General features: G+C 42.5%; 14 protein-coding genes across 14 annotated transcripts; all 14 read right to left on the minus strand.

Annotated features, from left to right (window-relative positions):
• Positions 1–10: 10 nt before the first annotated feature.
• Positions 11–720, minus strand: LOC142987017 (histone H3). The gene has a single exon (XM_076135574.1). The coding sequence runs from the start codon at positions 553–555 to the stop codon at positions 145–147; it is 411 nt and encodes a 136-aa protein (XP_075991689.1). The 5' UTR covers positions 556–720; the 3' UTR covers positions 11–144.
• Positions 721–1502: 782 nt separating this feature from the next.
• On the minus strand, positions 1503–2350 carry LOC142987039 (histone H2B). Its single transcript, XM_076135596.1, has one exon. The coding sequence runs from the start codon at positions 2005–2007 to the stop codon at positions 1633–1635; it is 375 nt and encodes a 124-aa protein (XP_075991711.1). The 5' UTR covers positions 2008–2350; the 3' UTR covers positions 1503–1632.
• Positions 2351–3236: 886 nt separating this feature from the next.
• On the minus strand, positions 3237–4038 carry LOC142987033 (histone H2A). The gene has a single exon (XM_076135591.1). It carries the CDS (start codon positions 3736–3738, stop codon positions 3364–3366), a length of 375 nt encoding a protein of 124 aa, XP_075991706.1. The 5' UTR covers positions 3739–4038; the 3' UTR covers positions 3237–3363.
• Positions 4039–5016: 978 nt separating this feature from the next.
• On the minus strand, positions 5017–6332 carry LOC142987010 (uncharacterized). The gene has a single exon (XM_076135566.1). The coding sequence runs from the start codon at positions 5910–5912 to the stop codon at positions 5181–5183; it is 732 nt and encodes a 243-aa protein (XP_075991681.1). The 5' UTR covers positions 5913–6332; the 3' UTR covers positions 5017–5180.
• A 2232-nt stretch (positions 6333–8564) lies between these two features.
• LOC142987049 (histone H4) lies at positions 8565–9312 on the minus strand. Its single transcript, XM_076135606.1, has one exon. The coding sequence runs from the start codon at positions 9227–9229 to the stop codon at positions 8918–8920; it is 312 nt and encodes a 103-aa protein (XP_075991721.1). The 5' UTR covers positions 9230–9312; the 3' UTR covers positions 8565–8917.
• Positions 9313–10216: 904 nt separating this feature from the next.
• Positions 10217–10926, minus strand: LOC142987015 (histone H3). The gene has a single exon (XM_076135572.1). It carries the CDS (start codon positions 10759–10761, stop codon positions 10351–10353), a length of 411 nt encoding a protein of 136 aa, XP_075991687.1. The 5' UTR covers positions 10762–10926; the 3' UTR covers positions 10217–10350.
• Positions 10927–11708: 782 nt separating this feature from the next.
• LOC142987036 (histone H2B) lies at positions 11709–12556 on the minus strand. Its single transcript, XM_076135594.1, has one exon. It carries the CDS (start codon positions 12211–12213, stop codon positions 11839–11841), a length of 375 nt encoding a protein of 124 aa, XP_075991709.1. The 5' UTR covers positions 12214–12556; the 3' UTR covers positions 11709–11838.
• An 886-nt stretch (positions 12557–13442) lies between these two features.
• On the minus strand, positions 13443–14051 carry LOC142987029 (histone H2A). Its single transcript, XM_076135586.1, has one exon. The coding sequence runs from the start codon at positions 13942–13944 to the stop codon at positions 13570–13572; it is 375 nt and encodes a 124-aa protein (XP_075991701.1). The 5' UTR covers positions 13945–14051; the 3' UTR covers positions 13443–13569.
• Positions 14052–15139: 1088 nt separating this feature from the next.
• Positions 15140–17036, minus strand: LOC142987007 (uncharacterized). The gene has a single exon (XM_076135564.1). The coding sequence runs from the start codon at positions 16116–16118 to the stop codon at positions 15387–15389; it is 732 nt and encodes a 243-aa protein (XP_075991679.1). The 5' UTR covers positions 16119–17036; the 3' UTR covers positions 15140–15386.
• A 621-nt stretch (positions 17037–17657) lies between these two features.
• On the minus strand, positions 17658–18405 carry LOC142986996 (histone H4). Its single transcript, XM_076135553.1, has one exon. The coding sequence runs from the start codon at positions 18320–18322 to the stop codon at positions 18056–18058; it is 267 nt and encodes an 88-aa protein (XP_075991668.1). The 5' UTR covers positions 18323–18405; the 3' UTR covers positions 17658–18055.
• A 903-nt stretch (positions 18406–19308) lies between these two features.
• Positions 19309–20018, minus strand: LOC142986987 (histone H3). The gene has a single exon (XM_076135543.1). It carries the CDS (start codon positions 19851–19853, stop codon positions 19443–19445), a length of 411 nt encoding a protein of 136 aa, XP_075991658.1. The 5' UTR covers positions 19854–20018; the 3' UTR covers positions 19309–19442.
• Positions 20019–20800: 782 nt separating this feature from the next.
• LOC142986992 (histone H2B) lies at positions 20801–21648 on the minus strand. Its single transcript, XM_076135549.1, has one exon. It carries the CDS (start codon positions 21303–21305, stop codon positions 20931–20933), a length of 375 nt encoding a protein of 124 aa, XP_075991664.1. The 5' UTR covers positions 21306–21648; the 3' UTR covers positions 20801–20930.
• Positions 21649–22534: 886 nt separating this feature from the next.
• Positions 22535–23143, minus strand: LOC142986989 (histone H2A). The gene has a single exon (XM_076135545.1). It carries the CDS (start codon positions 23034–23036, stop codon positions 22662–22664), a length of 375 nt encoding a protein of 124 aa, XP_075991660.1. The 5' UTR covers positions 23037–23143; the 3' UTR covers positions 22535–22661.
• Positions 23144–24231: 1088 nt separating this feature from the next.
• Positions 24232–26128, minus strand: LOC142986983 (uncharacterized). Its single transcript, XM_076135537.1, has one exon. The coding sequence runs from the start codon at positions 25208–25210 to the stop codon at positions 24479–24481; it is 732 nt and encodes a 243-aa protein (XP_075991652.1). The 5' UTR covers positions 25211–26128; the 3' UTR covers positions 24232–24478.
• Between the last annotated feature and the right edge of the window lie 287 nt (positions 26129–26415).

The raw sequence follows: 26415 nt of genomic DNA on the forward strand, positions 1-26415 counted from the left end.
ATGACTCATGTGTGGCCCTGAAAAGGGCCTTTTTGGTATTCGGCTGAGCGGCAATACAAGTGTATACTTAATAGGTGTATACAACAATATATCGCACACCGCCTTGTACACGCCAACTGCAGTACTCGATAGTACTGACTGCAGTTAGGCGCGCTCTCCGCGGATCCTGCGCGCCAGCTGTATATCCTTGGGCATGATGGTGACACGCTTGGCGTGGATGGCGCAAAGGTTGGTGTCTTCGAAGAGACCGACGAGGTAAGCCTCGCTGGCCTCCTGCAGGGCCATCACAGCGGAGCTCTGGAAACGGAGATCGGTCTTGAAGTCTTGAGCGATCTCACGCACCAAACGCTGGAACGGAAGCTTGCGGATCAACAGCTCGGTACTCTTCTGGTAACGACGAATCTCACGGAGCGCTACGGTTCCGGGCCTGTAACGATGGGGCTTCTTGACACCACCGGTTGCCGGTGCGCTCTTGCGGGCCGCCTTGGTGGCGAGCTGCTTCCTCGGTGCCTTACCACCGGTGGACTTGCGAGCGGTCTGCTTGGTACGCGCCATTTCTTAATTGAATTGAATTGTACTGAAACTGAACCTGAACGAACGACGTGCGGTGCGAACGGCGCGACTGTGCGAGCGGGAATGAAACGCGCATTGCCCGTCCCACTCGTATTTATACGATCGACACGGGCCGACAGCGCGAACCGGCCGCGGCGAACTCACTTGGAATTTTCTCTCTAAATTCGTATAAATCCTTTATTTTAAAGCGTACATAATATATTATATTGTGTGTACGTGTTTATATTATTATTCTATAAGTAACTTGATAAACGTCAAACTATGATAAACGTCATTTTTTTTTTTTCTTTTTTTTTTTTTTCTTTATAACATTGAATGACAACTATTTGAACGAACGAAACATGAAACAAAATGCGTTATACCTATATGTTATTCTTACAATTATCATTATTTTATTTTTTTTTGTTATTTTTAAGTAAGTATTTATAATATTTTATTTAAGTACATAATATTGTATACCGTTCATCACCTATAAACATTACACCTATCACTGTATTTCTCCATCGACTATTTGCAGTTTAGTAACTTGATAAACGTCAAACTATGATAAACGTCTTTTTTTTTTTTTTCTTTTTTTTTTTCCCATATAACATTGAATGACAACTATTTGAATTTTATTGAAGTACTTAAAATAATATTAGGCAGGCAATATTATTATGTACGATATGGGTATAGTACTCTGGTCGTGGAGCTTCAAAGTGTCATTATATTATTATATTTATTATCATCATACTTTATATTATATAAATAATATATATGTATTGTTGTTTTTGTCAATAATATAATTCCATTGTGTTACTATTTTTCTGTGTGTATTAAATTTAATCGTTGCAGATCGTAAAGGATAGCGACTGGGAGTGATGGAGATAGGTTTTTTTTTATGTTGTTGTTTGACTTTTGACATGTTTATCAACAGAAACATACATTTTGTATGTTAAATTGTATATGAAAATATTTGTGGCCCTGAAAAGGGCCTTTTGTTTGTGCGCAACACATAGGTAGGTGAGTATGTGGTGAGCGCAACGGTGGCGGCGGTACAAGTGCAAGCACACGCTGTGCTCACTTGGAGCTGGTGTACTTGGTGACAGCTTTGGTACCCTCGCTGACGGCGTGCTTGGCGAGCTCACCGGGCAGCAGGAGCCTCACGGATGTCTGCACCTCCCTCGATGTGATGGTGGACCTCTTGTTGTAGTGGGCCAGACGAGACGCTTCGGCGGCGATGCGTTCGAAGATGTCGTTAACGAAAGAGTTCATGATCGACATAGCCTTCGAGGAGATACCGGTGTCGGGGTGGACCTGCTTGAGCACCTTGTAGATGTAGATGGCGTAGCTCTCCTTCCTCTTGTGCTTCTTCTTTTTCTTGTCGGTCTTGGAGATGTTCTTTTGGGCCTTGCCGGATTTCTTGGCGGCCTTACCACTTGTCTTGGGCGGCATGGTGCGGCGATTCAACAATCACACAACAATACAATACGGAGCGCAAAATTCGATCCGTGCGGCACGGTGAGCGGTTGGATTGTGGTTCGAAATTGCAGAGAGGCCGCTCTTATTTATCGGCGCTCTCGCCGCGCGGTGGTGGCGACCTAAGGGAGCGCGCGCCGTCGGACGGGCCAATAGGAGCGCTCCGATGCGGTCTCTGTAAGCTCGACGCAGTGCTGACGCACGCCCGGCAGCTACACATCGCGGAGCGCGGAAAGGGCGGGGGGCGATCGACGCGGTACAGAATACTGGCTAAGGCTGTTTAAAAAAAAAAAAAATTAAAAAAAAATTAAAAAAAAAAAAAAAAACACTCACACACTCTCACAATATAATATAATGCTAAGCCAAGTATGTTTTGTTTGTGTTTTATCTAATAGGTATACATATATTATTCACTTATTAAATGTATTAACTTTATCGTTAGATTTTTTATTTATTTATATATTTGCGTTCTGCGAACGACTGACATAGATGAAATAAATATTATAACCTAATTATTTTATTGTATCGGTGTTTACATACCATAATAAGAGTGTACATATTTTGTAATTATAAATACATACGTTGTTGACACGTGGATAAACTAAACTGTACTCACTATTAAGCATTTTTTATTATTTTTTTTTTATTTAAATCAGCACCTACATGCCATATGATAATATTTATTTAATGAGTTATCGATATTTCATAATTATGAACTACAACTAACTGCTACTACTACAACTGACATAGGTACGCAAAAAAAAAAAGAAAAAAAAAAAACATTGGTAAGTATTTGAATCTGGCTGAGATGACGTATATTTTTTTTTTTTGTTATTCCGTTTTACGGCCCTGTGATCTAGCACTTTTGAGCTTTTTTGTAATCTGTGGTTATATCGAAGTTACGGTATTGGTAATGAAATTAAATAGTGGAATTTGGGAAGATGACGTATATAATAATAATTGTTGCCATATAGTATAATATAATGTATTGTACTTTTATACTATATATTATCATACTTATTACGTTTATTAATTAATAATATAATTATTAAAAAATCTATTCGTTCGTGGGGGTTTTTTTTTTTTTCTCTGTTGTTGTTTGTTTTGTGTGTGTTTGACTTTTAATAATGTTGCAACAGAAACAGTCATTCATTATCATAGGATAATTATGATAAATAGATAGACTTTGATTCATATTGTGGCCCTGAAAAGGGCCTTTTGTAAGAAAAATGCACGCCGCCGTCGTCGTCGTCTTGGTCGTACGACAGCAACGTATCATTATATCTTCCCACGAAGTGCGTCGGGTGTGAGGAGGAGGAGTAGGCGGTGGTTTTAAGCCTTCTTCTCGGTCTTCTTGGGCAGCAGGACCGCCTGGATGTTCGGCAGGACACCGCCTTGGGCGATGGTCACGCCGGAGAGCAGTTTGTTCAACTCCTCGTCGTTGCGGATGGCCAACTGAAGGTGACGGGGAATGATCCTGGTCTTCTTGTTGTCCCTCGCTGCGTTGCCGGCCAACTCGAGAACCTCAGCGGCCAAGTACTCCATGACGGCGGCCAGGTACACTGGTGCACCGGCACCGACGCGCTCGGCGTAATTGCCGTTACGCAGGAGCCTGTGGATACGACCGACGGGGAACTGAAGACCGGCACGGTTGGAGCGAGACTTTGCCTTTCCCTTGACTTTGCCACCTTTGCCGCGGCCCGACATGTTGAAGAGTTTTTAAATTGAAGATTTGAAAACAAAGTTAAACACGTATGTACACACACAGCTGAAACCGTGTGCGCGCGCAGCGAGTAAGCGTTGTAGAGTGACTCGCCGACAGCAGGGGCATTTTATTATATACGCGATCGCTGGCGCGCAACCGTCGGGCGGGGAGCGGAGTCGACGCTCACGAACGAAACGGGCGAGAAAACAACACGATAATCGCCGCTATTGCGCGTGCGCGGCACTTTCGCGCCATTTCCACGTTATATTTTATGAATTATAGATTTATGATTTATGTATAATGTATAATATATATGCTCAGTATAATGATGAGAATATCAATACAAATAAAGAAAAAAAAAAAAATTTTTTTTTTTCGTCCTGCAGTCGGGCGTCGTCACTTGTCAGTTTGATTTTGACAGTAACTAATAAAATATTTATGAATGTGTTTTTTTTTTTTTTTTTTCTCGTGTAGGTGAGTGTAGGTAGTCGGTGCAATTGCAATATCGTAGTGTCACTAATGTCACTTGAGAGTTATAATAATTTGAATAAATTGTGAGTGAGTAACGTACGCGTGCAAATTGCAATGTGCATCGCGATGTGATTAGAGCTAATACATTTATATTATTTACGAGTATCTAGGTACTCGCGAGTGACCTAGGGAAGCTAGGGTGTGTTTGTGTTTGTGTTTGTGTTGCGGTGTGCCGTTATAATGATATAATATCATCGTCATCATCATCGTATCGTGTGCTTCGTAGGTATGTGTTCGGCGGCTTTGGGTGAGTTTTTTATTTCAGATAAGCTGTTAGCTGTATATAGGTATTATGTAGTAGCTAGTTATAGTGTATGATATTCTAGGTGTTTTGAAATTATAGTTACGTTACGAGTTAACCACTCACATGTCATGTAGGGTGGCATAGGTAACGTCGTCGGTTCGTGTATTGTTTGATTCGTCGTCGACTATCATAGCATAGCTATACAATTATTATAATTATTGTTGTTATTATCTCTCTCGTGTTATATACCTTAGTTAGTTAGTTAGTTAGTTGGTTGGTTACATAGCTGTGGTAGTTTATTGTTTTGTTAGTAGTTGGTTGGTTAGTTTGTTTGACTTTCTGTATACGCATCAGAAACGAATATGTATGTTTGTACATGATTCATGAATATATTGTTAGCCCTGAAAAGGGCTGTTTTTGGTAGTGGCGAGCGAGTGTGTCACGCACGCCGCCGTGAGGCTCGCGTCTGCTGCGACGGCGACCCGGTGGCGGGTCGCTCGCTGCCGCTGCTGCTGCTGCTGCTGCTGCTGCTGCTGCTGCTGCTGCTGCTGATGCTGCGGCGGCGGCGCGGCGGGACCGACGACGCGACGACGGTGTAGCGCGACCATGCACCGCACCCGCGCGTGTATAGCGCGCGCACTCGTTGGCTGCGGCCGGCGTGTGTGATATTTACTTCTTGGCTGCGGCTGCCTTCTTCGCGGCGGGCTTGGACTTGGGCGTAGCGGCGGCCTTCTTGGGCTTGGGCGCCTTCGGCTTCTTCGTGGGTGGCTTCGCGGTCTTCTTAGCCTTGGGTGCGGCGCCGCCCTTGGCCTTGGCGGGCGCGGCGGCCTTCTTGGCGGCGGGCTTCTTCTTCGCGGCGGCGGCGGCCTTCTTGTCCTTCGCGGCGGCCGAAGCCTTGGCTTTGGACGGCGATGCGGAGGCAGACGCGGACGCGGCTGCGGCCTTCTTGCTCTTGGCGCCGGCGGCGGAGGCGGTCGCCTTCTTGCCGGCCTTCGACGCTGCCGCTGCACCCTTGCCGGCGGCTGCCTTGCCCGCACCGGCGCTCGCGCTCGGCTTCTTGGCGGCGGCCGACTTGGACTCTAGCTTGAACGAACCGGACGCGCCCTTGCCCTTGGTCTGGATGAGCGCGCCGGACTCGACGGCGCTCTTCAGGTATTTTCTGATGAACGGCGCCAACTTCTCGGCGTCTACCTTGTACTGAGCGGCGATGTACTTCTTGATCGCCTGCAGCGAGGATCCGCTGCGCTCCTTCATCTCCTTGATAGCGTTGTTCACCATCTCGGACGTCTTCGGGTGCGTAGGCTTCGCCTTAGGTTTCTTAGCGCCGCCCGCCTGTCTTGCCTGTTTCTTTGCTGGTGTAGCGGGAGCGGGAGCTTCGGCGGCGACTGCTGTATCGGCCATTGTTGATTGTTGATAGATTGATTGCGAGAGTAAGTAAGTAAGTAAGTGAGAGAGAGAGAGAACGATCAAACAAACGTGTTCACGCGAGTGTGAAAGAGAGGTTCGATCTGAGACTTCGACTATCGTAGTAGATGTCGCCACTATACGCAACTTGCCACCCGATTAGCTACCTCGAGACTTTACCGTAACGAGGGCCATTCTGTCGCGAGACGATTTCTCGTATGAACACTTCATACTTTTCACTAACACGTATCTAATTAAATACAAATTTATTATATTTTTGTTATGTAACCACACTCGTTTATTGTATTTTCGTATACATAATGAACGAGACTATCTACCGGTACCGATAGATATCGCATAAAACGAACGATCGAGCCGGCGCTCACCATTATAATCCATACTGTCTACTTGGCATACCTCGCGTTCACTTCAAAATGTATTTCACTACATAGTATAAAACAAAGTCGCCCATTTTGTCTGTAGTCCCTTCGTATGCATAAAACTTTAAAACTACGCAACGGATTTTGATGCGGTTTTCACTAATAGAAAGAGTATTTTCTCCGACAGGTTTTTATCTATAATTGAAATACATTGAAACTATATTAGCTGAGTTATAGCGATTTATGTCCAAGAAGTCAGAAAAAAAATCTAATTGAAGATTGCATTTGTGCGTGCGCCGCTCATACCGTTGGATACAAGTAAGAACAATGTATAGCAAAAACATTGGTCTTTATTAGTTCTACAAAAAAGTTCGCGATGACATATATCCAGCTTTTTTATTTAAGTCACAAAAACTACTTTTCTGTATTAAAAAAACATTTAATTCGTTGGGTGATGTTTAACTGGTGATATAACCAATAATACATATATCCTTATCAAAATAAGTAAGTTCATCATCACGAGCATTTAATTTAGATTATTTTTGCAGTTTACAGTGTGTTATTTAGACATATAGTTTAGGAGATATCACGATATTAGTATTGCGGCACGGTACGGGTCGGCCGCGGCGGCGGGGGCAGCGTCCCTATAACGGCCAAATATGTGAAACTGTATTATAAATAAGAACTCTGAACCATGTTTGTTGCAATAAATAATTTTGAATTTGAATTTGAATTTTGATAATATTACTAGGTACAAACATTGTGTTTTATCACTTTCAAAAAAAAGCAAAACAACAAAAAACCCGCTAAATAAATTGATTAAAAAACATTTCTAAAAAACAAAATCAAAACGTTGAATGGCTTTGTTTATATAAAATTATTATAAAACCGTGTTGACTGGAAGTACATAAATCCTCCATACTCCATACTAATATTAAAAATGCAAAAGTAACTCTGTCTGTCTGTCTGCTACTCAATCACGCCTTAACTACCGAACCAATTTGCATGAAATTTGGTATGGAGATATTTTGATACCTGAGAAAGGATATAGGCTATATATCATCACGCTACGACCAAAAGGAGCAGAGTACCAGTAATTAATGTTACAAAAACGGGGAAAAATTTCACCCATTCTCCCTTATAGGACGCAAGCGAAGTTGCGCGGGTCAGCTAGTTTCTCTATAAAACACAACGTTTCAGTTGTAAACGGTCGATAAATCAACAAGGAGGATATCGAGCTTGAAACGTATCAACATTTCATTTGTATTAACACTTTGGTCGAACGTATTAGACGATTAAAAGTGAACCTTCGTAAAACACGAAAGCGTTATACCACTTAAGGACGGGCGAGTCAGACCTGGTGGTATAACGTTTAATAAACTAATATAAAATTACAAAATACTATATTAAACAATGTGAAAGTGCATATAATGCAATTCAACATGCCAATAGACGAATAATCACGTTATGCACACGCTCAATCTCTCGCCGTACGTACACACACGGTACACGGTACGGAGACAGACACCCGTGTCCCGTGTAAGTTTAGTAGATTCATTCCCTTAGGCAGTGCTCTCAGTTACAGCTATTAATTATTATTATGTACCAGTGTCCAACAACACAACACTTACTTGAACACAATATTAAACACACACACAAATATTAATTAATTAATATTATGCATAAAATTTTCTATTTAGTTCGATTTGTCTAAATATGTATGTAAGTTTTAACAACAACATTACTTTGATGTTGACATGTACACATACCATATATAATATATCAATATGACAATTATTATTTTAATTATCATACAGTTACGTTAGTTAGTGTTAAACTGTTTATATTCTCTATTATTTAAATGTTACTCGAAACATTTTAATTCTAATCTTAATACCTATTATTAATGCTTGCATGTTATTTATTACTATGTACCTATTTGTAATTTGTACGGATATTTCTATTTCAGGTTACCGGTAAGCAGCTGAGCTGAGGCTGAGGCTGAGCCCTGAGGACATTCGACGTCGCAACGTAGCATCAACTAAGAAGAAACGCAGTCGAATGCAGAGAGAGACGATCCAGGTATGTCAGTCAGTGTTCTGGTTACAAATATTGTATTTTTGTAATATATGTACATACTCACTCATAACTTCAAACAAGTAGTAGCTGTACATAAGTAAGTTGACAGAGAGATACACCAGTATCAATGATTTTATCATAACACATTATATAGGTAGGTAGGTTACCTACGTACGTGTATTATACTCTATTCGTTTCATATAATATTGATGATTATGTTATAGTAAACTACTCGGTACGTTGCGTTCTAGCGTTAGTAGGTGAAGTGAATTTATTCATATATTATTATTATGTACGTGTATAGTAGGTATACAGTATAGTACTACTATGTAGTATAGTATGAGAGTTTGACTTATCGTGTGTTCATTATAGAAACATAAACTTTATAATAGTTTATATGAATCGTATGCGGCCCTGAAAAGGGCCTTTTTATTAGCGCTATCACATATGACGCGTACGCTCAACGAGCGATGCGCAATTGCGACAGTGCCGGCTGGAGGACGGGACGGGTGTGTGTGTCGTCGTCCGTCGAGCAGAAGCAGCTTAACCGCCGAAACCGTACAGGGTGCGGCCTTGACGTTTCAGCGCGTAGACGACGTCCATGGCGGTGACGGTCTTCCTCTTGGCGTGCTCGGTGTATGTGACGGCGTCGCGGATCACGTTCTCGAGGAACACCTTCAGCACACCGCGAGTCTCCTCGTAAATAAGACCGGAGATACGCTTGACGCCGCCTCTGCGCGCGAGACGACGGATGGCGGGCTTCGTGATACCCTGGATGTTATCGCGAAGCACTTTCCTGTGGCGCTTGGCTCCTCCCTTTCCCAGACCTTTTCCTCCCTTTCCGCGGCCGGTCATCTTCTTTGTTCTTTAGTGTTGTGACGTTGAGTTGAGCAGACAGACAAGTGACGCGCGCACGTTGTTCAACGGGCGAGCGCTGGCGAACGACTGGATGCACGGGCCAGTACATGCCCCTCATTTATATACGCGTTGCGGCGCTCGCTCGAGCTCGCTCGTTCGCTAGTCGATAGGTCGGTCGGAACTCGGACGCGCAGGGTTTGTTTTGTTTTGGCGGGCCGTGTGCGACTTGCTGCCTCATTTTAGTTGATATTATTGTATATGTATATTTAAAAAAAAAAAAAAAAAAAACGTAAATTTCAACTATTTACTTAATTATATAAACTAATCAAATAATATTTATTTATTAATATTATAACACACCGCCTTTAATATGGTTAGCAGTGTACAACATCATAATATTGATTAAAAAAAAAAAAAAAAAAGAAAAAAACAAAAAGTATTATTTTAGGTACCTATATTAAATTGGTTGTTAGATTTTGATAATTTTTATCATCATTCAGCAGTAGGTACCTATCTATATTTATTATAAGCATACAATACACGATCAGTATTATTTAAGGAGTGTCTGTCTGGTTAAAAGAAAAAGAAAAAAAAAAAAAAATGTATAAGTACAGTAATGTAGGTAATGAAATTCGACCATTTTGTATTTAGGATCTATTTCGTCCTATATGTACTGTCTCTATTATAATATGTAATATTATATAATATGTAGCTGTATGTACCACGCCAGTAAATATTGTAATTTGTCAAATATGATGGACTTATGTATATTGTGTGTAGGCCTGCATCTTTATAGCTAGCTTGTACAGGAATGATGATATCATGTTGCAACTGCTATATTTTATTTTATTATATTTATATGGGGACCATACTTGCAGTATTTAGATATTAGGTAGGTATATTGTGTGTGTTAATTAATAGTTTGTTTGACTTTTTAATGTTAGTTGCAGAAACATATTTTATTACAAAAATATATGACTCATGTGTGGCCCTGAAAAGGGCCTTTTTGGTATTCGGCTGAGCGGCAATACAAGTGTATACTTAATAGGTGTATACAACAATATATCGCACACCGCCTTGTACACGCCAACTGCAGTACTCGATAGTACTGACTGCAGTTAGGCGCGCTCTCCGCGGATCCTGCGCGCCAGCTGTATATCCTTGGGCATGATGGTGACACGCTTGGCGTGGATGGCGCAAAGGTTGGTGTCTTCGAAGAGACCGACGAGGTAAGCCTCGCTGGCCTCCTGCAGGGCCATCACAGCGGAGCTCTGGAAACGGAGATCGGTCTTGAAGTCTTGAGCGATCTCACGCACCAAACGCTGGAACGGAAGCTTGCGGATCAACAGCTCGGTACTCTTCTGGTAACGACGAATCTCACGGAGCGCTACGGTTCCGGGCCTGTAACGATGGGGCTTCTTGACACCACCGGTTGCCGGTGCGCTCTTGCGGGCCGCCTTGGTGGCGAGCTGCTTCCTCGGTGCCTTACCACCGGTGGACTTGCGAGCGGTCTGCTTGGTACGCGCCATTTCTTAATTGAATTGAATTGTACTGAAACTGAACCTGAACGAACGACGTGCGGTGCGAACGGCGCGACTGTGCGAGCGGGAATGAAACGCGCATTGCCCGTCCCACTCGTATTTATACGATCGACACGGGCCGACAGCGCGAACCGGCCGCGGCGAACTCACTTGGAATTTTCTCTCTAAATTCGTATAAATCCTTTATTTTAAAGCGTACATAATATATTATATTGTGTGTACGTGTTTATATTATTATTCTATAAGTAACTTGATAAACGTCAAACTATGATAAACGTCATTTTTTTTTTTTCTTTTTTTTTTTTTTCTTTATAACATTGAATGACAACTATTTGAACGAACGAAACATGAAACAAAATGCGTTATACCTATATGTTATTCTTACAATTATCATTATTTTATTTTTTTTTGTTATTTTTAAGTAAGTATTTATAATATTTTATTTAAGTACATAATATTGTATACCGTTCATCACCTATAAACATTACACCTATCACTGTATTTCTCCATCGACTATTTGCAGTTTAGTAACTTGATAAACGTCAAACTATGATAAACGTCTTTTTTTTTTTTTTCTTTTTTTTTTTCCCATATAACATTGAATGACAACTATTTGAATTTTATTGAAGTACTTAAAATAATATTAGGCAGGCAATATTATTATGTACGATATGGGTATAGTACTCTGGTCGTGGAGCTTCAAAGTGTCATTATATTATTATATTTATTATCATCATACTTTATATTATATAAATAATATATATGTATTGTTGTTTTTGTCAATAATATAATTCCATTGTGTTACTATTTTTCTGTGTGTATTAAATTTAATCGTTGCAGATCGTAAAGGATAGCGACTGGGAGTGATGGAGATAGGTTTTTTTTTATGTTGTTGTTTGACTTTTGACATGTTTATCAACAGAAACATACATTTTGTATGTTAAATTGTATATGAAAATATTTGTGGCCCTGAAAAGGGCCTTTTGTTTGTGCGCAACACATAGGTAGGTGAGTATGTGGTGAGCGCAACGGTGGCGGCGGTACAAGTGCAAGCACACGCTGTGCTCACTTGGAGCTGGTGTACTTGGTGACAGCTTTGGTACCCTCGCTGACGGCGTGCTTGGCGAGCTCACCGGGCAGCAGGAGCCTCACGGATGTCTGCACCTCCCTCGATGTGATGGTGGACCTCTTGTTGTAGTGGGCCAGACGAGACGCTTCGGCGGCGATGCGTTCGAAGATGTCGTTAACGAAAGAGTTCATGATCGACATAGCCTTCGAGGAGATACCGGTGTCGGGGTGGACCTGCTTGAGCACCTTGTAGATGTAGATGGCGTAGCTCTCCTTCCTCTTGTGCTTCTTCTTTTTCTTGTCGGTCTTGGAGATGTTCTTTTGGGCCTTGCCGGATTTCTTGGCGGCCTTACCACTTGTCTTGGGCGGCATGGTGCGGCGATTCAACAATCACACAACAATACAATACGGAGCGCAAAATTCGATCCGTGCGGCACGGTGAGCGGTTGGATTGTGGTTCGAAATTGCAGAGAGGCCGCTCTTATTTATCGGCGCTCTCGCCGCGCGGTGGTGGCGACCTAAGGGAGCGCGCGCCGTCGGACGGGCCAATAGGAGCGCTCCGATGCGGTCTCTGTAAGCTCGACGCAGTGCTGACGCACGCCCGGCAGCTACACATCGCGGAGCGCGGAAAGGGCGGGGGGCGATCGACGCGGTACAGAATACTGGCTAAGGCTGTTTAAAAAAAAAAAAAATTAAAAAAAAATTAAAAAAAAAAAAAAAAACACTCACACACTCTCACAATATAATATAATGCTAAGCCAAGTATGTTTTGTTTGTGTTTTATCTAATAGGTATACATATATTATTCACTTATTAAATGTATTAACTTTATCGTTAGATTTTTTATTTATTTATATATTTGCGTTCTGCGAACGACTGACATAGATGAAATAAATATTATAACCTAATTATTTTATTGTATCGGTGTTTACATACCATAATAAGAGTGTACATATTTTGTAATTATAAATACATACGTTGTTGACACGTGGATAAACTAAACTGTACTCACTATTAAGCATTTTTTATTATTTTTTTTTTATTTAAATCAGCACCTACATGCCATATGATAATATTTATTTAATGAGTTATCGATATTTCATAATTATGAACTACAACTAACTGCTACTACTACAACTGACATAGGTACGCAAAAAAAAAAAGAAAAAAAAAAAACATTGGTAAGTATTTGAATCTGGCTGAGATGACGTATATTTTTTTTTTTTGTTATTCCGTTTTACGGCCCTGTGATCTAGCACTTTTGAGCTTTTTTGTAATCTGTGGTTATATCGAAGTTACGGTATTGGTAATGAAATTAAATAGTGGAATTTGGGAAGATGACGTATATAATAATAATTGTTGCCATATAGTATAATATAATGTATTGTACTTTTATACTATATATTATCATACTTATTACGTTTATTAATTAATAATATAATTATTAAAAAATCTATTCGTTCGTGGGGGTTTTTTTTTTTTTCTCTGTTGTTGTTTGTTTTGTGTGTGTTTGACTTTTAATAATGTTGCAACAGAAACAGTCATTCATTATCATAGGATAATTATGATAAATAGATAGACTTTGATTCATATTGTGGCCCTGAAAAGGGCCTTTTGTAAGAAAAATGCACGCCGCCGTCGTCGTCGTCTTGGTCGTACGACAGCAACGTATCATTATATCTTCCCACGAAGTGCGTCGGGTGTGAGGAGGAGGAGTAGGCGGTGGTTTTAAGCCTTCTTCTCGGTCTTCTTGGGCAGCAGGACCGCCTGGATGTTCGGCAGGACACCGCCTTGGGCGATGGTCACGCCGGAGAGCAGTTTGTTCAACTCCTCGTCGTTGCGGATGGCCAACTGAAGGTGACGGGGAATGATCCTGGTCTTCTTGTTGTCCCTCGCTGCGTTGCCGGCCAACTCGAGAACCTCAGCGGCCAAGTACTCCATGACGGCGGCCAGGTACACTGGTGCACCGGCACCGACGCGCTCGGCGTAATTGCCGTTACGCAGGAGCCTGTGGATACGACCGACGGGGAACTGAAGACCGGCACGGTTGGAGCGAGACTTTGCCTTTCCCTTGACTTTGCCACCTTTGCCGCGGCCCGACATGTTGAAGAGTTTTTAAATTGAAGATTTGAAAACAAAGTTAAACACGTATGTACACACACAGCTGAAACCGTGTGCGCGCGCAGCGAGTAAGCGTTGTAGAGTGACTCGCCGACAGCAGGGGCATTTTATTATATACGCGATCGCTGGCGCGCAACCGTCGGGCGGGGAGCGGAGTCGACGCTCACGAACGAAACGGGCGAGAAAACAACACGATAATCGCCGCTATTGCGCGTGCGCGGCACTTTCGCGCCATTTCCACGTTATATTTTATGAATTATAGATTTATGATTTATGTATAATGTATAATATATATGCTCAGTATAATGATGAGAATATCAATACAAATAAAGAAAAAAAAAAAAATTTTTTTTTTTCGTCCTGCAGTCGGGCGTCGTCACTTGTCAGTTTGATTTTGACAGTAACTAATAAAATATTTATGAATGTGTTTTTTTTTTTTTTTTTTCTCGTGTAGGTGAGTGTAGGTAGTCGGTGCAATTGCAATATCGTAGTGTCACTAATGTCACTTGAGAGTTATAATAATTTGAATAAATTGTGAGTGAGTAACGTACGCGTGCAAATTGCAATGTGCATCGCGATGTGATTAGAGCTAATACATTTATATTATTTACGAGTATCTAGGTACTCGCGAGTGACCTAGGGAAGCTAGGGTGTGTTTGTGTTTGTGTTTGTGTTGCGGTGTGCCGTTATAATGATATAATATCATCGTCATCATCATCGTATCGTGTGCTTCGTAGGTATGTGTTCGGCGGCTTTGGGTGAGTTTTTTATTTCAGATAAGCTGTTAGCTGTATATAGGTATTATGTAGTAGCTAGTTATAGTGTATGATATTCTAGGTGTTTTGAAATTATAGTTACGTTACGAGTTAACCACTCACATGTCATGTAGGGTGGCATAGGTAACGTCGTCGGTTCGTGTATTGTTTGATTCGTCGTCGACTATCATAGCATAGCTATACAATTATTATAATTATTGTTGTTATTATCTCTCTCGTGTTATATACCTTAGTTAGTTAGTTAGTTAGTTGGTTGGTTACATAGCTGTGGTAGTTTATTGTTTTGTTAGTAGTTGGTTGGTTAGTTTGTTTGACTTTCTGTATACGCATCAGAAACGAATATGTATGTTTGTACATGATTCATGAATATATTGTTAGCCCTGAAAAGGGCTGTTTTTGGTAGTGGCGAGCGAGTGTGTCACGCACGCCGCCGTGAGGCTCGCGGCTGCTGCGACGGCGACCCGGTGGCGGGTCGCTCGCTGCCGCTGCTGCTGCTGCTGCTGCTGCTGCTGCTGCTGCTGCTGCTGCTGATGCTGCGGCGGCGGCGCGGCGGGACCGACGACGCGACGACGGTGTAGCGCGACCATGCACCGCACCCGCGCGTGTATAGCGCGCGCACTCGTTGGCTGCGGCCGGCGTGTGTGATATTTACTTCTTGGCTGCGGCTGCCTTCTTCGCGGCGGGCTTGGACTTGGGCGTAGCGGCGGCCTTCTTGGGCTTGGGCGCCTTCGGCTTCTTCGTGGGTGGCTTCGCGGTCTTCTTAGCCTTGGGTGCGGCGCCGCCCTTGGCCTTGGCGGGCGCGGCGGCCTTCTTGGCGGCGGGCTTCTTCTTCGCGGCGGCGGCGGCCTTCTTGTCCTTCGCGGCGGCCGAAGCCTTGGCTTTGGACGGCGATGCGGAGGCAGACGCGGACGCGGCTGCGGCCTTCTTGCTCTTGGCGCCGGCGGCGGAGGCGGTCGCCTTCTTGCCGGCCTTCGACGCTGCCGCTGCACCCTTGCCGGCGGCTGCCTTGCCCGCACCGGCGCTCGCGCTCGGCTTCTTGGCGGCGGCCGACTTGGACTCTAGCTTGAACGAACCGGACGCGCCCTTGCCCTTGGTCTGGATGAGCGCGCCGGACTCGACGGCGCTCTTCAGGTATTTTCTGATGAACGGCGCCAACTTCTCGGCGTCTACCTTGTACTGAGCGGCGATGTACTTCTTGATCGCCTGCAGCGAGGATCCGCTGCGCTCCTTCATCTCCTTGATAGCGTTGTTCACCATCTCGGACGTCTTCGGGTGCGTAGGCTTCGCCTTAGGTTTCTTAGCGCCGCCCGCCTGTCTTGCCTGTTTCTTTGCTGGTGTAGCGGGAGCGGGAGCTTCGGCGGCGACTGCTGTATCGGCCATTGTTGATTGTTGATAGATTGATTGCGAGAGTAAGTAAGTAAGTAAGTGAGAGAGAGAGAGAACGATCAAACAAACGTGTTCACGCGAGTGTGAAAGAGAGGTTCGATCTGAGACTTCGACTATCGTAGTAGATGTCGCCACTATACGCAACTTGCCACCCGATTAGCTACCTCGAGACTTTACCGTAACGAGGGCCATTCTGTCGCGAGACGATTTCTCGTATGAACACTTCATACTTTTCACTAACACGTATCTAATTAAATACAAATTTATTATATTTTTGTTATGTAACCACACTCGTTTATTGTATTTTCGTATACATAATGAACGAGACTATCTACCGGTACCGATAGATATCGCATAAAACGAACGATCGAGCCGGCGCTCACCATTATAATCCATACTGTCTACTTGGCATACCTCGCGTTCACTTCAAAATGTATTTTTCTCTATAAAACACAACGTTTCAGTTGTAAACGGTCGATAAATCAACAAGGAGGATATCGAGCTTGAAACGTATCAACATTTCATTTGTATTAACACTTTGGTCGAACGTATTAGACGATTAAAAGTGAACCTTCGTAAAACACGAAAGCGTTATACCACTTAAGGACGGGCGAGTCAGACCTGGTGGTATAACGTTTAATAAACTAATATAAAATTACAAAATACTATATTAAACAATGTGAAAGTGCATATAATGCAATTCAACATGCCAATAGACGAATAATCACGTTATGCACACGCTCAATCTCTCGCCGTACGTACACACACGGTACACGGTACGGAGACAGACACCCGTGTCCCGTGTAAGTTTAGTAGATTCATTCCCTTAGGCAGTGCTCTCAGTTACAGCTATTAATTATTATTATGTACCAGTGTCCAACAACACAACACTTACTTGAACACAATATTAAACACACACACAAATATTAATTAATTAATATTATGCATAAAATTTTCTATTTAGTTCGATTTGTCTAAATATGTATGTAAGTTTTAACAACAACATTACTTTGATGTTGACATGTACACATACCATATATAATATATCAATATGACAATTATTATTTTAATTATCATACAGTTACGTTAGTTAGTGTTAAACTGTTTATATTCTCTATTATTTAAATGTTACTCGAAACATTTTAATTCTAATCTTAATACCTATTATTAATGCTTGCATGTTATTTATTACTATGTACCTATTTGTAATTTGTACGGATATTTCTATTTCAGGTTACCGGTAAGCAGCTGAGCTGAGGCTGAGGCTGAGCCCTGAGGACATTCGACGTCGCAACGTAGCATCAACTAAGAAGAAACGCAGTCGAATGCAGAGAGAGACGATCCAGGTATGTCAGTCAGTGTTCTGGTTACAAATATTGTATTTTTGTAATATATGTACATACTCACTCATAACTTCAAACAAGTAGTAGCTGTACATAAGTAAGTTGACAGAGAGATACACCAGTATCAATGATTTTATCATAACACATTATATAGGTAGGTAGGTTACCTACGTACGTGTATTATACTCTATTCGTTTCATATAATATTGATGATTATGTTATAGTAAACTACTCGGTACGTTGCGTTCTAGCGTTAGTAGGTGAAGTGAATTTATTCATATATTATTATTATGTACGTGTATAGTAGGTATACAGTATAGTACTACTATGTAGTATAGTATGAGAGTTTGACTTATCGTGTGTTCATTATAGAAACATAAACTTTATAATAGTTTATATGAATCGTATGCGGCCCTGAAAAGGGCCTTTTTATTAGCGCTATCACATATGACGCGTACGCTCAACGAGCGATGCGCAATTGCGACAGTGCCGGCTGGAGGACGGGACGGGTGTGTGTGTCGTCGTCCGTCGAGCAGAAGCAGCTTAACCGCCGAAACCGTACAGGGTGCGGCCTTGACGTTTCAGCGCTTAGACGACGTCCATGGCGGTGACGGTCTTCCTCTTGGCGTGCTCGGTGTATGTGACGGCGTCGCGGATCACGTTCTCGAGGAACACCTTCAGCACACCGCGAGTCTCCTCGTAAATAAGACCGGAGATACGCTTGACGCCGCCTCTGCGCGCGAGACGACGGATGGCGGGCTTCGTGATACCCTGGATGTTATCGCGAAGCACTTTCCTGTGGCGCTTGGCTCCTCCCTTTCCCAGACCTTTTCCTCCCTTTCCGCGGCCGGTCATCTTCTTTGTTCTTTAGTGTTGTGACGTTGAGTTGAGCAGACAGACAAGTGACGCGCGCACGTTGTTCAACGGGCGAGCGCTGGCGAACGACTGGATGCACGGGCCAGTACATGCCCCTCATTTATATACGCGTTGCGGCGCTCGCTCGAGCTCGCTCGTTCGCTAGTCGATAGGTCGGTCGGAACTCGGACGCGCAGGGTTTGTTTTGTTTTGGCGGGCCGTGTGCGACTTGCTGCCTCATTTTAGTTGATATTATTGTATATGTATATTTAAAAAAAAAAAAAAAAAAAACGTAAATTTCAACTATTTACTTAATTATATAAACTAATCAAATAATATTTATTTATTAATATTATAACACACCGCCTTTAATATGGTTAGCAGTGTACAACATCATAATATTGATTAAAAAAAAAAAAAAAAAAGAAAAAAACAAAAAGTATTATTTTAGGTACCTATATTAAATTGGTTGTTAGATTTTGATAATTTTTATCATCATTCAGCAGTAGGTACCTATCTATATTTATTATAAGCATACAATACACGATCAGTATTATTTAAGGAGTGTCTGTCTGGTTAAAAGAAAAAGAAAAAAAAAAAAAATGTATAAGTACAGTAATGTAGGTAATGAAATTCGACCATTTTGTATTTAGGATCTATTTCGTCCTATATGTACTGTCTCTATTATAATATGTAATATTATATAATATGTAGCTGTATGTACCACGCCAGTAAATATTGTAATTTGTCAAATATGATGGACTTATGTATATTGTGTGTAGGCCTGCATCTTTATAGCTAGCTTGTACAGGAATGATGATATCATGTTGCAACTGCTATATTTTATTTTATTATATTTATATGGGGACCATACTTGCAGTATTTAGATATTAGGTAGGTATATTGTGTGTGTTAATTAATAGTTTGTTTGACTTTTTAATGTTAGTTGCAGAAACATATTTTATTACAAAAATATATGACTCATGTGTGGCCCTGAAAAGGGCCTTTTTGGTATTCGGCTGAGCGGCAATACAAGTGTATACTTAATAGGTGTATACAACAATATATCGCACACCGCCTTGTACACGCCAACTGCAGTACTCGATAGTACTGACTGCAGTTAGGCGCGCTCTCCGCGGATCCTGCGCGCCAGCTGTATATCCTTGGGCATGATGGTGACACGCTTGGCGTGGATGGCGCAAAGGTTGGTGTCTTCGAAGAGACCGACGAGGTAAGCCTCGCTGGCCTCCTGCAGGGCCATCACAGCGGAGCTCTGGAAACGGAGATCGGTCTTGAAGTCTTGAGCGATCTCACGCACCAAACGCTGGAACGGAAGCTTGCGGATCAACAGCTCGGTACTCTTCTGGTAACGACGAATCTCACGGAGCGCTACGGTTCCGGGCCTGTAACGATGGGGCTTCTTGACACCACCGGTTGCCGGTGCGCTCTTGCGGGCCGCCTTGGTGGCGAGCTGCTTCCTCGGTGCCTTACCACCGGTGGACTTGCGAGCGGTCTGCTTGGTACGCGCCATTTCTTAATTGAATTGAATTGTACTGAAACTGAACCTGAACGAACGACGTGCGGTGCGAACGGCGCGACTGTGCGAGCGGGAATGAAACGCGCATTGCCCGTCCCACTCGTATTTATACGATCGACACGGGCCGACAGCGCGAACCGGCCGCGGCGAACTCACTTGGAATTTTCTCTCTAAATTCGTATAAATCCTTTATTTTAAAGCGTACATAATATATTATATTGTGTGTACGTGTTTATATTATTATTCTATAAGTAACTTGATAAACGTCAAACTATGATAAACGTCATTTTTTTTTTTTCTTTTTTTTTTTTTTCTTTATAACATTGAATGACAACTATTTGAACGAACGAAACATGAAACAAAATGCGTTATACCTATATGTTATTCTTACAATTATCATTATTTTATTTTTTTTTGTTATTTTTAAGTAAGTATTTATAATATTTTATTTAAGTACATAATATTGTATACCGTTCATCACCTATAAACATTACACCTATCACTGTATTTCTCCATCGACTATTTGCAGTTTAGTAACTTGATAAACGTCAAACTATGATAAACGTCTTTTTTTTTTTTTTCTTTTTTTTTTTCCCATATAACATTGAATGACAACTATTTGAATTTTATTGAAGTACTTAAAATAATATTAGGCAGGCAATATTATTATGTACGATATGGGTATAGTACTCTGGTCGTGGAGCTTCAAAGTGTCATTATATTATTATATTTATTATCATCATACTTTATATTATATAAATAATATATATGTATTGTTGTTTTTGTCAATAATATAATTCCATTGTGTTACTATTTTTCTGTGTGTATTAAATTTAATCGTTGCAGATCGTAAAGGATAGCGACTGGGAGTGATGGAGATAGGTTTTTTTTTATGTTGTTGTTTGACTTTTGACATGTTTATCAACAGAAACATACATTTTGTATGTTAAATTGTATATGAAAATATTTGTGGCCCTGAAAAGGGCCTTTTGTTTGTGCGCAACACATAGGTAGGTGAGTATGTGGTGAGCGCAACGGTGGCGGCGGTACAAGTGCAAGCACACGCTGTGCTCACTTGGAGCTGGTGTACTTGGTGACAGCTTTGGTACCCTCGCTGACGGCGTGCTTGGCGAGCTCACCGGGCAGCAGGAGCCTCACGGATGTCTGCACCTCCCTCGATGTGATGGTGGACCTCTTGTTGTAGTGGGCCAGACGAGACGCTTCGGCGGCGATGCGTTCGAAGATGTCGTTAACGAAAGAGTTCATGATCGACATAGCCTTCGAGGAGATACCGGTGTCGGGGTGGACCTGCTTGAGCACCTTGTAGATGTAGATGGCGTAGCTCTCCTTCCTCTTGTGCTTCTTCTTTTTCTTGTCGGTCTTGGAGATGTTCTTTTGGGCCTTGCCGGATTTCTTGGCGGCCTTACCACTTGTCTTGGGCGGCATGGTGCGGCGATTCAACAATCACACAACAATACAATACGGAGCGCAAAATTCGATCCGTGCGGCACGGTGAGCGGTTGGATTGTGGTTCGAAATTGCAGAGAGGCCGCTCTTATTTATCGGCGCTCTCGCCGCGCGGTGGTGGCGACCTAAGGGAGCGCGCGCCGTCGGACGGGCCAATAGGAGCGCTCCGATGCGGTCTCTGTAAGCTCGACGCAGTGCTGACGCACGCCCGGCAGCTACACATCGCGGAGCGCGGAAAGGGCGGGGGGCGATCGACGCGGTACAGAATACTGGCTAAGGCTGTTTAAAAAAAAAAAAAATTAAAAAAAAATTAAAAAAAAAAAAAAAAACACTCACACACTCTCACAATATAATATAATGCTAAGCCAAGTATGTTTTGTTTGTGTTTTATCTAATAGGTATACATATATTATTCACTTATTAAATGTATTAACTTTATCGTTAGATTTTTTATTTATTTATATATTTGCGTTCTGCGAACGACTGACATAGATGAAATAAATATTATAACCTAATTATTTTATTGTATCGGTGTTTACATACCATAATAAGAGTGTACATATTTTGTAATTATAAATACATACGTTGTTGACACGTGGATAAACTAAACTGTACTCACTATTAAGCATTTTTTATTATTTTTTTTTTATTTAAATCAGCACCTACATGCCATATGATAATATTTATTTAATGAGTTATCGATATTTCATAATTATGAACTACAACTAACTGCTACTACTACAACTGACATAGGTACGCAAAAAAAAAAAGAAAAAAAAAAAACATTGGTAAGTATTTGAATCTGGCTGAGATGACGTATATTTTTTTTTTTTGTTATTCCGTTTTACGGCCCTGTGATCTAGCACTTTTGAGCTTTTTTGTAATCTGTGGTTATATCGAAGTTACGGTATTGGTAATGAAATTAAATAGTGGAATTTGGGAAGATGACGTATATAATAATAATTGTTGCCATATAGTATAATATAATGTATTGTACTTTTATACTATATATTATCATACTTATTACGTTTATTAATTAATAATATAATTATTAAAAAATCTATTCGTTCGTGGGGGTTTTTTTTTTTTTCTCTGTTGTTGTTTGTTTTGTGTGTGTTTGACTTTTAATAATGTTGCAACAGAAACAGTCATTCATTATCATAGGATAATTATGATAAATAGATAGACTTTGATTCATATTGTGGCCCTGAAAAGGGCCTTTTGTAAGAAAAATGCACGCCGCCGTCGTCGTCGTCTTGGTCGTACGACAGCAACGTATCATTATATCTTCCCACGAAGTGCGTCGGGTGTGAGGAGGAGGAGTAGGCGGTGGTTTTAAGCCTTCTTCTCGGTCTTCTTGGGCAGCAGGACCGCCTGGATGTTCGGCAGGACACCGCCTTGGGCGATGGTCACGCCGGAGAGCAGTTTGTTCAACTCCTCGTCGTTGCGGATGGCCAACTGAAGGTGACGGGGAATGATCCTGGTCTTCTTGTTGTCCCTCGCTGCGTTGCCGGCCAACTCGAGAACCTCAGCGGCCAAGTACTCCATGACGGCGGCCAGGTACACTGGTGCACCGGCACCGACGCGCTCGGCGTAATTGCCGTTACGCAGGAGCCTGTGGATACGACCGACGGGGAACTGAAGACCGGCACGGTTGGAGCGAGACTTTGCCTTTCCCTTGACTTTGCCACCTTTGCCGCGGCCCGACATGTTGAAGAGTTTTTAAATTGAAGATTTGAAAACAAAGTTAAACACGTATGTACACACACAGCTGAAACCGTGTGCGCGCGCAGCGAGTAAGCGTTGTAGAGTGACTCGCCGACAGCAGGGGCATTTTATTATATACGCGATCGCTGGCGCGCAACCGTCGGGCGGGGAGCGGAGTCGACGCTCACGAACGAAACGGGCGAGAAAACAACACGATAATCGCCGCTATTGCGCGTGCGCGGCACTTTCGCGCCATTTCCACGTTATATTTTATGAATTATAGATTTATGATTTATGTATAATGTATAATATATATGCTCAGTATAATGATGAGAATATCAATACAAATAAAGAAAAAAAAAAAAATTTTTTTTTTTCGTCCTGCAGTCGGGCGTCGTCACTTGTCAGTTTGATTTTGACAGTAACTAATAAAATATTTATGAATGTGTTTTTTTTTTTTTTTTTTCTCGTGTAGGTGAGTGTAGGTAGTCGGTGCAATTGCAATATCGTAGTGTCACTAATGTCACTTGAGAGTTATAATAATTTGAATAAATTGTGAGTGAGTAACGTACGCGTGCAAATTGCAATGTGCATCGCGATGTGATTAGAGCTAATACATTTATATTATTTACGAGTATCTAGGTACTCGCGAGTGACCTAGGGAAGCTAGGGTGTGTTTGTGTTTGTGTTTGTGTTGCGGTGTGCCGTTATAATGATATAATATCATCGTCATCATCATCGTATCGTGTGCTTCGTAGGTATGTGTTCGGCGGCTTTGGGTGAGTTTTTTATTTCAGATAAGCTGTTAGCTGTATATAGGTATTATGTAGTAGCTAGTTATAGTGTATGATATTCTAGGTGTTTTGAAATTATAGTTACGTTACGAGTTAACCACTCACATGTCATGTAGGGTGGCATAGGTAACGTCGTCGGTTCGTGTATTGTTTGATTCGTCGTCGACTATCATAGCATAGCTATACAATTATTATAATTATTGTTGTTATTATCTCTCTCGTGTTATATACCTTAGTTAGTTAGTTAGTTAGTTGGTTGGTTACATAGCTGTGGTAGTTTATTGTTTTGTTAGTAGTTGGTTGGTTAGTTTGTTTGACTTTCTGTATACGCATCAGAAACGAATATGTATGTTTGTACATGATTCATGAATATATTGTTAGCCCTGAAAAGGGCTGTTTTTGGTAGTGGCGAGCGAGTGTGTCACGCACGCCGCCGTGAGGCTCGCGGCTGCTGCGACGGCGACCCGGTGGCGGGTCGCTCGCTGCCGCTGCTGCTGCTGCTGCTGCTGCTGCTGCTGCTGCTGCTGCTGCTGATGCTGCGGCGGCGGCGCGGCGGGACCGACGACGCGACGACGGTGTAGCGCGACCATGCACCGCACCCGCGCGTGTATAGCGCGCGCACTCGTTGGCTGCGGCCGGCGTGTGTGATATTTACTTCTTGGCTGCGGCTGCCTTCTTCGCGGCGGGCTTGGACTTGGGCGTAGCGGCGGCCTTCTTGGGCTTGGGCGCCTTCGGCTTCTTCGTGGGTGGCTTCGCGGTCTTCTTAGCCTTGGGTGCGGCGCCGCCCTTGGCCTTGGCGGGCGCGGCGGCCTTCTTGGCGGCGGGCTTCTTCTTCGCGGCGGCGGCGGCCTTCTTGTCCTTCGCGGCGGCCGAAGCCTTGGCTTTGGACGGCGATGCGGAGGCAGACGCGGACGCGGCTGCGGCCTTCTTGCTCTTGGCGCCGGCGGCGGAGGCGGTCGCCTTCTTGCCGGCCTTCGACGCTGCCGCTGCACCCTTGCCGGCGGCTGCCTTGCCCGCACCGGCGCTCGCGCTCGGCTTCTTGGCGGCGGCCGACTTGGACTCTAGCTTGAACGAACCGGACGCGCCCTTGCCCTTGGTCTGGATGAGCGCGCCGGACTCGACGGCGCTCTTCAGGTATTTTCTGATGAACGGCGCCAACTTCTCGGCGTCTACCTTGTACTGAGCGGCGATGTACTTCTTGATCGCCTGCAGCGAGGATCCGCTGCGCTCCTTCATCTCCTTGATAGCGTTGTTCACCATCTCGGACGTCTTCGGGTGCGTAGGCTTCGCCTTAGGTTTCTTAGCGCCGCCCGCCTGTCTTGCCTGTTTCTTTGCTGGTGTAGCGGGAGCGGGAGCTTCGGCGGCGACTGCTGTATCGGCCATTGTTGATTGTTGATAGATTGATTGCGAGAGTAAGTAAGTAAGTAAGTGAGAGAGAGAGAGAACGATCAAACAAACGTGTTCACGCGAGTGTGAAAGAGAGGTTCGATCTGAGACTTCGACTATCGTAGTAGATGTCGCCACTATACGCAACTTGCCACCCGATTAGCTACCTCGAGACTTTACCGTAACGAGGGCCATTCTGTCGCGAGACGATTTCTCGTATGAACACTTCATACTTTTCACTAACACGTATCTAATTAAATACAAATTTATTATATTTTTGTTATGTAACCACACTCGTTTATTGTATTTTCGTATACATAATGAACGAGACTATCTACCGGTACCGATAGATATCGCATAAAACGAACGATCGAGCCGGCGCTCACCATTATAATCCATACTGTCTACTTGGCATACCTCGCGTTCACTTCAAAATGTATTTTTCTCTATAAAACACAACGTTTCAGTTGTAAACGGTCGATAAATCAACAAGGAGGATATCGAGCTTGAAACGTATCAACATTTCATTTGTATTAACACTTTGGTCGAACGTATTAGACGATTAAAAGTGAACCTTCGTAAAACACGAAAGCGTTATACCACTTAAGGACGGGCGAGTCAGACCTGGTGGTATAACGTTTAATAAACTAATATAAAATTACAAAATACTATATTAAACAATGTGAAAGTGCATATAATGCAATTCAACATGCCAATAGACGAATAATCACGTTATGCACACGCTCAATCTCTCGCCGTACGTACACACACGGTACACGGTACGGAGACAGACACCCGTGTCCCGTGTAAGTTTAGTAGATTCATTCCCTTAGGCAGTGCTCTCAGTTACAGCTATTAATTATTATTATGTACCAGTGTCCAACAACACAACACTTACTTGAACACAATATTAAACACACACACAAATATTAATTAATTAATATTATGCATAAAATTTTCTATTTAGTTCGATTTGTCTAAATATGTATGTAAGTTTTAACAACAACATTACTTTGATGTTGACATGTACACATACCATATATAATATATCAATATGACAATTATTATTTTAATTATCATACAGTTACGTTAGTTAGTGTTAAACTGTTTATATTCTCTATTATTTAAATGTTACTCGAAACATTTTAATTCTAATCTTAATACCTATTATTAATGCTTGCATGTTATTTATTACTATGTAC

This window comes from Anticarsia gemmatalis, unplaced genomic scaffold (assembly GCF_050436995.1).
Source record: "Anticarsia gemmatalis isolate Benzon Research Colony breed Stoneville strain unplaced genomic scaffold, ilAntGemm2 primary ctg00000050.1, whole genome shotgun sequence".
NCBI lineage: Eukaryota > Metazoa > Arthropoda > Insecta > Lepidoptera > Erebidae > Anticarsia > Anticarsia gemmatalis.

Bases quoted from the DNA above. Each gene is read 5' to 3' on its own strand.
- LOC142987017 (XM_076135574.1), bottom strand. From the start codon at position 555: ATGGCGCGTACCAAGCAGACCGCTCGCAAGTCCACCGGTGGTAAGGCA.
- LOC142987039 (XM_076135596.1), bottom strand. From the start codon at position 2,007: ATGCCGCCCAAGACAAGTGGTAAGGCCGCCAAGAAATCCGGCAAGGCC.
- LOC142987033 (XM_076135591.1), bottom strand. From the start codon at position 3,738: ATGTCGGGCCGCGGCAAAGGTGGCAAAGTCAAGGGAAAGGCAAAGTCT.
- LOC142987010 (XM_076135566.1), bottom strand. From the start codon at position 5,912: ATGGCCGATACAGCAGTCGCCGCCGAAGCTCCCGCTCCCGCTACACCA.
- LOC142987049 (XM_076135606.1), bottom strand. From the start codon at position 9,229: ATGACCGGCCGCGGAAAGGGAGGAAAAGGTCTGGGAAAGGGAGGAGCC.
- LOC142987015 (XM_076135572.1), bottom strand. From the start codon at position 10,761: ATGGCGCGTACCAAGCAGACCGCTCGCAAGTCCACCGGTGGTAAGGCA.
- LOC142987036 (XM_076135594.1), bottom strand. From the start codon at position 12,213: ATGCCGCCCAAGACAAGTGGTAAGGCCGCCAAGAAATCCGGCAAGGCC.
- LOC142987029 (XM_076135586.1), bottom strand. From the start codon at position 13,944: ATGTCGGGCCGCGGCAAAGGTGGCAAAGTCAAGGGAAAGGCAAAGTCT.
- LOC142987007 (XM_076135564.1), bottom strand. From the start codon at position 16,118: ATGGCCGATACAGCAGTCGCCGCCGAAGCTCCCGCTCCCGCTACACCA.
- LOC142986996 (XM_076135553.1), bottom strand. From the start codon at position 18,322: ATGACCGGCCGCGGAAAGGGAGGAAAAGGTCTGGGAAAGGGAGGAGCC.
- LOC142986987 (XM_076135543.1), bottom strand. From the start codon at position 19,853: ATGGCGCGTACCAAGCAGACCGCTCGCAAGTCCACCGGTGGTAAGGCA.
- LOC142986992 (XM_076135549.1), bottom strand. From the start codon at position 21,305: ATGCCGCCCAAGACAAGTGGTAAGGCCGCCAAGAAATCCGGCAAGGCC.
- LOC142986989 (XM_076135545.1), bottom strand. From the start codon at position 23,036: ATGTCGGGCCGCGGCAAAGGTGGCAAAGTCAAGGGAAAGGCAAAGTCT.
- LOC142986983 (XM_076135537.1), bottom strand. From the start codon at position 25,210: ATGGCCGATACAGCAGTCGCCGCCGAAGCTCCCGCTCCCGCTACACCA.